This window comes from Camelina sativa, chromosome 17 (genome assembly GCF_030686135.1).
Source record: "Camelina sativa cultivar CO46 ecotype springtype chromosome 17, ASM3068613v1".
NCBI lineage: Eukaryota > Viridiplantae > Streptophyta > Magnoliopsida > Brassicales > Brassicaceae > Camelina > Camelina sativa.
The window spans coordinates 34,521,637-34,533,202 of NC_141896.1; the positions used below are offsets into that span (position 1 = coordinate 34,521,637).

An 11,566-nucleotide genomic window follows, 5' to 3' on the forward strand; every position below is an offset into this window, starting at 1 on the left:
TTTTAGTGTGGTTTCGTTCTCAAATTTTAGGTTTTTTTTTCTTTCCCACTTCCTAACACTACAAAAAAAATTGAATTATTATGACAAACTTAGAGAAGGAAAATATTCGTCAGAAATCTGTCACAATTTTTGTTATGATTTTGTGACCTTTTATATTCAATGCCAACAAAAAAATAAACTTCGTCTCCTCTAACTCTTTTTTTCCTCAGACAGTCCTTCCACCATGATTTTTCTTTCAAATCCAGCTTGGTTTTGTATATTGATACTTTAGAAACGAGTTATAAAAGGAAGAGTTATTGTTGAAAAAACTGTTCTATGATGATGCGTAACGATGGAGTAGAATGGACAAGCTTTAAGTAAATTCCTCTTCGGTTTTGTTTCTTTTGTTAAGCTATCTCTCTTGGTCACCGTTCTTTTGTGAATGAATATATAGACAAGTGAATGACCTCTCTTGCTTTTTTTTTTCAACCTATGTTTGTAGGTATAACACTGTTCCACTAGCCATGCAAAACATCTGATCATGTGCCGGAAACAACATGGGATTCCCATTGGACGACTGATCATGCTTCGTGTAGTCTGATATGTATATGTGATGAATGCAACAACGGGTCATTCCAAAGCCGGTGTGTTATTTTCAGATGGGTTGGGATCTCAGACGCTTATTACTACAAAGAGTGTACATTTGGCCTCTCTTTTCATATGTGGTTCACTTTGGATAGGAAGGGGATTACCAGTTGGACTCTCGTCATCTCACTCTTCCTTCTCTTCTCTTCCCGCTGAGGAGTCCTTTGTTGTGACAATTGATACTGAGATATATCCCCACAAGAATACTTCACTTAGGTGAACTTTGCTTTCTTTTTAAACTCTCAATGATGTAAATGATCTCTTCGATCTCATCATTACTCCTTCATGCCAATTTTTAATAGAAGAGATTGAAGCCAAATTTTCCCTTTTTGTGTTGTGAAATATTTTAAAATCACCCAAAATTTAATAATAAATCTCAAAGAATCATACTTCCTACGTTTCAAAATATAATTTAATAATAAATCTCAAAGAATACTCCCTCCGTTTCAAAATATAAGATGTTTTGGAGAAGTTTTTTATTTCATAATATAGGAAGTTTTCAAATTTCAATGCAACTTTTAGATTAGTTTAGTATTTTATATTATGCAGTATTGTTTCTGATTGGTTGAACTTGTTAAAAGTAAAGACTTTTTAATTTGCGTGGTTTGCTTAAAACATCCTATATTTTGAAACGGAGGGAGTATTTAATATTCTTGATTAAAAAAATATAAAAACTCTAAAAAATAATCAAATCTTCTAAAAGCTCACTCAAATCTTTCAAAATTCTAAAATATTAAAATCCTACTAAATCTTTAAAATGTCAAGTTCAATGCTCCCTTCTACAAAAAAAAATTGAGTTATTGTAACATTTTATTGTGACGGAAAAAATGTTATTATGACGAAATATTACGTCTTAATAAAATTATTTTGTTGTAGTGTAATCTTAGCAAATATTTCAAAAAGAAAACTTATACAAAATCTTCCTAATCTTTCTAAACTCTCTTTACCCTAAACACAATCATGTCATCACCTTATTCTAAAAATATTAGGTAAAAAAAGATAAGCACATCTTAGCAAACAACAGCGTCCGTCGAAACCGCCAACATGAAAATGTTTCATGTTTCATGTTTAAGCTCATCCAAGTAAAAATTTATTATCAAATAATGTCAAACATTACTATTCATTATGATACTTTTTTATTTTGTTAATCACTCCACTCTTATCATAAATCATATATGCTTTTAACAATTAGTATGTGTTCTATCATTCAAGATATTCCAACAATGGAATCTTAGATCCAAACCGATGATATATATGTTCCATTTATATTTCAATCCAAATCCAAAGACGAAAGGAGAGAAACAAACCAATCTGGATCCAACGATTAAGTTAAAAAAAAAGAAGAAACTGATTAGTACATTATATTAGATCACATGTAACACAATTATCATAACTATTATTTAACAGTAGTTATACACACGGTTAACAAAATACTAAAAACGGTAACAATAACTTTGTCATTCCATGAACTAGTTATGTTCATTGATGGAATATCTTTTCTGATTACTATTACGTCGATTTTACGTAATAGTAATCATTTTAAAAACTATAAAATATAGCTAACCTAAATTTTGCAATTAAATTTCCAACGAGAAAGTAAAAGAAGCAAACAGATTTCTAGTATATAATATTAGATCACATGTAACACAATTATCATAACTATTCTTTAACAGTCATACACATATGGTTAACCAAATACTAAAAACGGTAGCAAACCCTTGTCATTTTATGAACTAATTGTGTTCATTTGTGGAATATCATTTTCTACGTCGACTTAACAGATAAAAATACGACAAACAGTAGATGTAATAATAGTTAATCCACATGCCAAGGGTTTGCTAAAATGACTAATCTTTAGCTCAAAACTATAGCTAATCTTTTTAAGTTGGTGGTTATATTTCCAACGAAAAAAAGTAAGAAGGAAACTGATTGCTAGTACATTATATTAGATCAAATGTAACACAATTACAGGATCATAAGTATTATTTAACAGTCTCATATACACTCGGTTAACAAAATACTTACATCGATATATATATACATGTTCAAAACTCAAAAATATAGCTTATATTTTTGAAACATTCAATTTAAGTTTCAGTGAAAAAGTAAATGAAAGAAGGTTAACAATATGAAAATGGTAACAATCCTCTTGTCACTGGATGAACAAATTATATTCATATTATATAATTTCCTTCTGGCCTACTTTAGGTCGATTTTGAAGAATATATACATAATATAAGTAAATATTGCATTTATCTTATTTTCACATTTTGAGGAAATATTGGTTAAAATCTTGAGGTCATGGAGGATGTGGGACAAATATTTGCCTGCCTACCAATTAATAATTTTTGACCAATAAACCAAAACTTAAATATTGGGTTTATGACAATTGGATATATTAGTAAAAATGTAACATTGATGATTTTACCAAGAAAATATTTATTCCTAGCTAAAATATTTGTTCTTGGAAGTTTTTAGCCTTTCTGGCGATGAAATTGTTAAATATTTTAAAAAGATATCAAAACCAAAATTAACACTTAGGAGAACTGGTACAACAATACTTTTATTTTCGCCAATCTGAACATATACTAATGTGTAGAACATTAATACGATAAGACGATACAATTTTCATTAAACAAAAAAAACAACAACGACAACAGTTTTATTCAAGAAGCACAGATACACTCAAACATGAGTAGAGGTTGAAGCTGAGAGTATGTTCTTGCGAACATACTTACGAGCCCAAACATGTTTGCCATTGATGGTAAACTTGTTCTTAAACCTCGCACTCACAATCTCTTCCATCATCAACGCACACGACGGTTTCAACACCAGCTTCGCAAACAACGGCTGCTCACCTTCAACTTGTTGCATCTCTATTGCTCCTATCACATCCCCGAATCTCTTAGTGAAGTAGACCCTCACTTCCTCTTCCGATATTGGATACCCTTTCGAAAACGTCAGGAAAATAGTCCTATCATCCGCAGCCGCCTTCGCTGCTCTCTCTTCTTCCGCCAACATCCTCACCGCGGCTGCCTTGTTTGCTTCTTCACCAACAGGAGGAGGAGGAAGAGGATAAGCAACAGCTACGTTTTGCACATTCCTGTTAGGGCTAACTTGTTGAAGACAACCAAGCCTAAGGTTCCTCAATTCCTCAAGGTATTTCTCTCTCTCTGAAGCCAAAAGTTTCTCCCTATTGTACTTACGTACCTTCTCGCATATGTCTTCGAAAGCTCGGATGCAGAAATCGTTCCAATTATTTGTCAACAAAGTGCAAAAAGTTTCACGGCTCGCGTTGATCAGCGTGAGAGTAAACCTCCCTTTAGTGATACGCAAGAGCAAAGGTATGATGGTATTGTCGTCGTTGTTGGCAGCCAAGACAGTCGATGCGTAATGATGGTTGAATAGAAGATTGATACAGACACTGACTTCGTTAGCCACAGCGTCGACGACAATGTCTGGTAGAGAGCAAAGAGAGGCGATTAGGTCGGGGGCGTAACCGGATTGCTCGAGCATCATGAGAAAACCCATCGCGAGAAACGACTGGTCCACGTCTCGACTTAGAGGATAGACAAGACGAGTGAACAAGGTTCTGTCGATTTTATGAAAGGTATGAAACTGCTCTCGTGTGACCACGGCAGTAGCAGATGATGAAGGGTTCTCCATGAAAGCCGAAAACAATGGAAAAGCCATGATAGGTTTTTTTTTTTTTTTTGCTTCGAGATTATGTGTGGTGATGGTGATGTTATCTATGTGATTAGGACATAGATTATATAGAGAAACCACTGAAATTGTGAAAAGGCGTAATCTTATTTTCCCTAAACAATTTTCATACATACCTTACAAGTTTTTGTCCTAGTTCATGTCTCTAATTAATTACATACAAGAGTCATAACGTTAAGAGGCTACGTGTCGTTTAGTGTTGAGCAATGGTGACCCTTGGATCATTATCAGTTATTACCCATCACCCTTGGATCGTTATCATTATTCAAACACATATCCCTAACATTTGTTTTTTTCTTGCATCATTGTACATTTTTTTCTTTATATGGAGGAGCCTAAGTCAATACTGTATTCTATGAGGCTAATTATAAAGAAAGAAATCAAAACCTCATTCTTCCAAATTTATTATCTTTTGCAATTTTTGTTGAATACAAGATAAAATTTATACGGTCAAACATTTGATATAAGAATTTCTATAATGTAAAAAAAAGTTTTTTTTTCTACAAATAATTTCAATTTGATTAGATATATTTATATTATTTGATTTATAAAAGAGGTTTTGTTGTCAAAAAAATATATTTTCTAGTTTTTCTTAAATATATAATCTAATCACATTTCTTATTTATTTTATACTTATTTTTATTTTCGTTTCAGTTAAAACTATTTAGATCGTTAATCTAACTTTGAAGATAAATTTAGTAAATAACTATAATAGTAAAATAATATATAAAAAGGTATATTCGTACGTATCGACCAAAATACTATTTATGAACGAAATACGTATTTAGAAAAATAATATGTTACCGATCAAAATAGAAAATCCGTATCATTAATATATATGTAACATATTGCTTTCGAAATGTAGAAACTATTTGACACAAAGATTTGATAATGGCAGCAGATGAAGCAAAAGAATGGACAAAGATTTGGCCAGAGGAAGATCATGGACATGATCGGAAGATCGAGACACATGATTGTATTTTTAGCAGAGTGGATGAGATACTCAATCAACTTAGAGTATCTTGTTCTACAATTCTGGAAACTTAACTCTAAAGTCTCATCATAACAATGCAACAAATGTGGATTCAGGACTAGAAGCAAATATTTGAAAGAGTCCAGATGGTTTTGCAAGTTGGTCAATGACTATATTCATAATTTCACAATCCATAACAAAATTAGAGAGACTATGAAATTCTCGGTAAAAATAACCTATGTATGAACATTCATTCAACTTTTATATTTTATTTATATATTCATGCTTGTCTTGTAAACATGTTCCATGAGGATTACATTGTAAACATCTTCTACTAGAATTACATTTTAAATTGATGAAAGTTGTTGACAAAAAAAAAACAATATAACACATTTTTGTTTAAAATTAACCTAAAAGTTGTAATAATTTGAAGATAATATTTCAATCAACCATAAGATTATCTACCTTCTTAAAAAAGTCGAAGGGGGTGTATTGAAACAATGATTTTGGAGAATTCTATGGAATTTAGGAAATTTGGAATTTTGATAGATTTTAGGGAAGTTGATATGATTTATGGTAAAATTCTTTCAAATCCCACCTAAAACTATGAGATTTGGATTTCTGTATTTTTAACTAAACAAATCCTCTCAAATCCTCCAGAATCTATAAAACTTATTAAAATCCAAATTCACAAATTGTTTTAAATAACAGTAGATTTTAAATTAGATTTTTAAATCATCAGTTCAATAACAGTAGATTTTATGAGACTTTTTAAAATTTATGATTGAATAACATATAATTTGTAACTTTTATACAAATCACCTAAAATATCAAGTTGAATATATCCCAAATCATTTATCTTATTAATTGAAATTCTCGGCGTAAGGTTAAATAGTTGGATTTTTTCTGTATAAAAAAAAAAGGAAAAAAATCCAAAAACCATCATCACCTAGGACACCTACTACTATTATCTTAAAAATAAAATAAAAGAATAAAATACAAAAAACAAACAAACATTAAATCCAAAGTATTATTAGACAGGTCAGCAAACATAGGCTCGCAAATCCGAAGAGCAAAGAGAAGAAAGAAACAAAAACAACAGTCTTCTCTTCTCCCCCAAAAAAACCCAGAAATCGCAGCAGAGCCTTTTACAGTAGAGATCTCTCCATCATCATCATCATCATCATCATCGTCACTGACTCGATGCCTTCCCGTAGAAGAACTCTCCTCAAAGTCATCATCCTCGGTGATAGCGGGTCAGTTGTTTTTAAATAATATTTTTTCTGGGTTCTGAGTTTTTGAAGATTGAAGTCGAATTTTGTTAATTGCTTGTTGTTAGGACTCGATCTGAATTAGGGGTGTGTGATCTCATCTCTTAGTTTGTTTGTTTTTCTCGATTCAATTGTTTACTTCTCGGTGACAAGTTTTTTTTATAAAAAAAAAATCAAATTACAGGGAAGGTTTTATAGTCTCTCACAAGTAATGAATGTTGCTATTCAACGTTATGATGTCTGATTTGGTATTATTTGTGTATCTTTTGACTTTAGAGACTGAATCTTGTATCATATATTCATGGTATTCAAGATTTGTATGTTGTGCTATTTGGTGATGTGTTACTCCAAAAGTCTATTGTTATGATATGTTTACTCAAGTTATGACTTATGATTGGGTATTTTTGGAACTTGTACTTTTCCAGGGTTGGGAAGACCTCTTTGATGAATCAGTATCCTTAGCTCGTGTGAAGGGATTTTTAAGGATATGATAGTACAATGGTTTTATTATAACTATATAACTTATGGATGGATGCATTCTCTGTTTTACGACTAACGATTTGTTGGAGTTTAGATGAGTTCTTTGTATCTGTTTCACTTTAACCATCACGCCTTTAGATATGTTAATAAGAAGTTCAGCAACCAGTACAAGGCGACCATTGGTGCTGATTTCCTAACTAAGGAAGTTCAGTTTGAAGACAGGCTTTTCACTTTACAGGTTTGTTGTAACCAGCACTTTATTACTAGTTGTAGACTAGTCTTATTTTGTGTTGGAGTAGATTTCGCTTGCTTAGCGCATTGGTGTGAGTTTGGCTGAAAAGGAAAAAAAAAAAGTTAATTAGTATGTATGTAGTTTATGAGCCCCAGGTTGATCTGTTACTCAATCTCTACTTAACGTTTGAAGCAAATTAAGTCATCTGTAGTCTCATCTTATACTAATGGAATCTTTATTCTGTCCAACTTTTGTGCATCATTTAAATATTGAAATGGTTTATACTGGTTTGGTTTCTAATGTGATTTTTAAGGGTTTTGCTTCTGGCATGATCAGAGTTAGGAAAACACTAAATGGGTTGACAGAGTATGTTCTAGATTAAGAACTTGTCCACAAGGACTATATGTATTGATCTCTTTGTTTGACCATAAGAGCTAAGGCCTTACTTTTCTTACAGATCTGGGACACAGCTGGTCAAGAAAGGTTTCAGAGTCTTGGTGTAGCGTTTTATCGTGGTGCTGATTGCTGTGTTCTTGTATATGATGTCAACTCCGCGAAATCATTTGAGGATCTCAACAACTGGAGGGAAGAGTTTCTGATTCAGGTATATAGATATAGATTCATACCCTCTTCCCAATGGATTCAATAAAGAAACTTTGCGTAAATTCCATTTATTGTGATTTGCAGGCAAGTCCTTCTGATCCAGAGAACTTTCCCTTTGTTGTTATTGGTAATAAGATCGATGTGGATGGTGGAAACAGTCGGGTGGTATGTATATAATCTCCATCTAATAATAAAGAACAACCTTGAAATTTGAACAGTCGGGTTGTTTCCAATCACTCTTTTGGTTTTTTCAGGTTTCAGAAAAGAAGGCTCGAGCTTGGTGTGCTTCAAAAGGAAACATTCCATACTATGAAACCTCTGCCAAAGAAGGCACCAATGTGGAAGACGCTTTCCTGTGCATAACTAAGAACGCAATGAAAAGTGGAGAAGAGGAAGAGATGTAAGTTCAAAACACGCAAATCACCATCATCATAGGCTTTTTTGCTAATGCTTTTATGGTTTGATTTGGTCAAAGATTTTGTCTGAAACTTGTTGATGTTTTGATCTTAACAGGTACTTACCAGACACGATCGATGTTGGAACCAGCAGCAATCCACAGAGGTCAACAGGATGTGAATGCTGAAAGTACTTCTGCTCTCTCATCATCATCAATCAGTTTATCTCACTTTGAGGGTTTTTTACCATATTGTAAATCTGGTGCTTTTTTTCTTTCTGGTATATTATTATTAAAAAAATAATTAGAATTTCAAAAAATAAATAAAAACCGAATTGGACTAGTCGGTGTTTGTGGCCTGTGTGTGTGTGATTATTATTATTATGGATTTCTTTTTTCTCTGCACTATCGACATTTGTTGTCCACTACATTTATGAAAAGACTTGTTTTTTCCTAGTTTTTTGTTTCGATTTAAGGATGACTTTTATATAATTAACTGATTGATCCCAATGTCGGTTTGAAGACCACGACGACCTTCCCAAATGTGATCATCTTTCTTTATTTTTAGTGCCAAGACCGACTTCCGAAATGGTTACCACCATCTCCCTCATGTACTTCCATCATTATTTGATCTGCCTCCACTCAATCCGCACAGATAAAAAGGGTATCTGAGGAACTCCAGCAAAAGAAATTGAAATATAAAAAGGGTATCTGAGGAACTCCAGCAAAAGAAATTGAAATAGAAACGACAAGCCTTCAACCGTTGGGCTTTCTAACGATCTGCTAGAACTTTACCACGCTTTGCAAATTAAATCATCAGCAAAATGCACAAGAGCAAGAAATTACTCGAGCTGACCAATCCATAGTAGGGTGAGAAACAAAAGAAAACTCTAAATATATTATGAATAAAACTTTGTTTGGGAAGCAGATCCTTATTGTTCGGTATTTCGGATCGGTAATAAAAGTGTTTGATATGTTTTTTATACTTTTATTGTCTGTACATAATTTTTAGTTTTTTTTTTTGGAATTCTTCTATTGTTTGTACATACATATTTTGTATACAATTTTGAAACTCTTTGCGAGTAAGTTATCAAAATTGAACAGAGGAAGAAGATGAACTCGGACTTGAGCAAGAACAAGAGAAAGAGTGAGATGAGAGAGCTGAGCTAGAGAGACAAAAGTTTCTTATTCTCATTAATTGTGTAAATTATACAGTGTTAACCGTATATACAAGTATATCCTAATCTAATAATAAGCTATATATTAACATGTACTAGGATAATATCCGCGCTATGCTGTGGGTTGTTTTTTTCCTTTTTTATTACTATTTTGTTGTGTTTTTTTATATATTGTTTGTAAGTTTTTCTTAATTTATTTGGGATTGTTGGTATGCAAACTATTTTTAATAATCAATTGTAATTTAAGATAAATAAGATTGAGCATTTAAAAATCTTGTAAAAATTGGAATTTAGTATTCTTGATTTTGCTCAAATTTTATTGTATGCTTTATACATTTTAATATTTCTAAAGTAACCACTTGAATGACATTCTCTTAGCAAATTTTCTTTATTTTTATCTTCTTTTAGTGAAACTTTCTTTTACTTTAAGAAAACAACAAAAGTCTTATTTTATTATTCTAAACAATGTTTTAAATCTTGATCTAAAAAGAAAACCAAAATATCAGTCAACTAAGTTCCGTCACGAATTACTTATTTTTACTTTTATTTTAATAGTTAATATTGTAAATAGCTGAATTAATATATATTTATCATTATAAAGATTTAAATAAATTCTTAGCTTAATTTTCCCTTATATATATATATATATATATATATATATATATTTGTTGGTTTGAATTATTTGTTTTGTATAGAAATTTTTGAAAAAAATGATTTTCTTTCCGTAAAAATCATATTGATAATGTAATAACTGGAAAAATCTTATTATATAAAGTTCAATGACAAAATTTCTTATTAACGAGATCGTGACACATATCAAAAATATTGATAAGATGTTGACACGTGTCAAAAATAAATATAGAAACAAATTTGATTTTTACTATTTTACTAATCTACATGAATTAGAAACAAATTTGATTTTTACTATTTTACTAATCTACATGAATTAGAAATATGTCAATTTCAATATCACTATTGTACGGTTAGAAACCAAATTAACATAAAAAATATACTACTACCAACTTCGTATTTTATACATAGTCTACTATAAATTTAAAATTAACATAAACAACTTTCGTATTATATATATAGTAGAGAATTTAAAATAGTCTATTGTTTCTGTGTCTTTTATGAATTAGAAAATCATGAACACCAAGGAACACCAAGGAGACAATTACAAACCATGAGACATCGAAAACCATACTAGCAAAAGAAAACGGGGTATCATGAGTGATGAACCTCATATAAAGCTGGATTTAGCTACACTTCAAATATGGGTAGACAAACTAAATCAATATGTAAGTACAATATTTATATAATGCTACACATGTATATACGATTAAATTATATTGTTTTAATTTTTTAAAATTTTCATTATCTAACATTGATTACCAAAATATAGGGTTCACAAATAACAACTTTGCAACTTAAACGATGGTAAGAACTTTTATTGAATTTGTCTTATACAATTTGTAAACACCTCCATCTAAGAGCTTATTATATTTCGCTTATACATTTTTTGAATACTTCCATTTGATCCAAAATAAAATTATCCGTAGGATTTACAACAAAAGATATGTTTCAAAATTAGCTCGAACTAGCAAGCAGTCAACACCATCGAATTTATGTTATAGACCCAAAACAAAGATCTTTAAGAGCAAAAAGGGCAAAAAAACATGGTAAGAATTCAAATTATGTAACCTTACACGTAATTAATAAGGTATAGATGATGAATAACGAAAACAATATGCATAACGTATTGTTCTAAGATATTTTTCTTTCTATGGCTTTAAGAAAATTGAAACTAAGCTAAACATTGTATTATTTTTTTCCATGAAAGACTAAAGAAAAAGACAATGATTTGGTCACATGTAATAATTGTGAAGCTTTGGTATGGAAATCTGAAAGTCTAAAACAGAGTGGAAAAGTGTTGAAATTCTCGATTTGTTGTCAACAAAGACGAGTTGTCTTGCAACAATGGCGAGCACCTCCAACTTACTTAGATGACTTACTGTCATGGTCGGCATCGTTTCGGCACAATATACAAGCATACAATTCAATGCTTGCTTTTACATCAATGGGTGGAAA

At 31.2% G+C, this 11,566-nt stretch overlaps 2 protein-coding genes across 2 annotated transcripts; one reads left to right on the top strand and one right to left on the bottom strand.

Moving 5' to 3' along the window:
• Positions 1-3,171: 3,171 nt before the first annotated feature.
• On the bottom strand, positions 3,172-4,366 carry LOC104758228 (Rho guanine nucleotide exchange factor). The gene has a single exon (XM_010481060.3). It carries the CDS (start codon positions 4,315-4,317, stop codon positions 3,310-3,312), a length of 1,008 nt encoding a protein of 335 aa, XP_010479362.1. The 5' UTR covers positions 4,318-4,366; the 3' UTR covers positions 3,172-3,309.
• A 1,873-nt stretch (positions 4,367-6,239) lies between these two features.
• On the top strand, positions 6,240-8,756 carry LOC104758229 (ras-related protein RABG3e). The gene is made up of 7 exons (XM_087495246.1): positions 6,240-6,576; positions 7,017-7,043; positions 7,210-7,309; positions 7,761-7,907; positions 7,991-8,071; positions 8,161-8,306; positions 8,420-8,756. The coding sequence occupies exons 1-7, from the start codon at positions 6,524-6,526 to the stop codon at positions 8,487-8,489; spliced, it is 624 nt and encodes a 207-aa protein (XP_087351372.1). The 5' UTR covers positions 6,240-6,523; the 3' UTR covers positions 8,490-8,756.
• Positions 8,757-11,566: the final 2,810 nt, after the last annotated feature.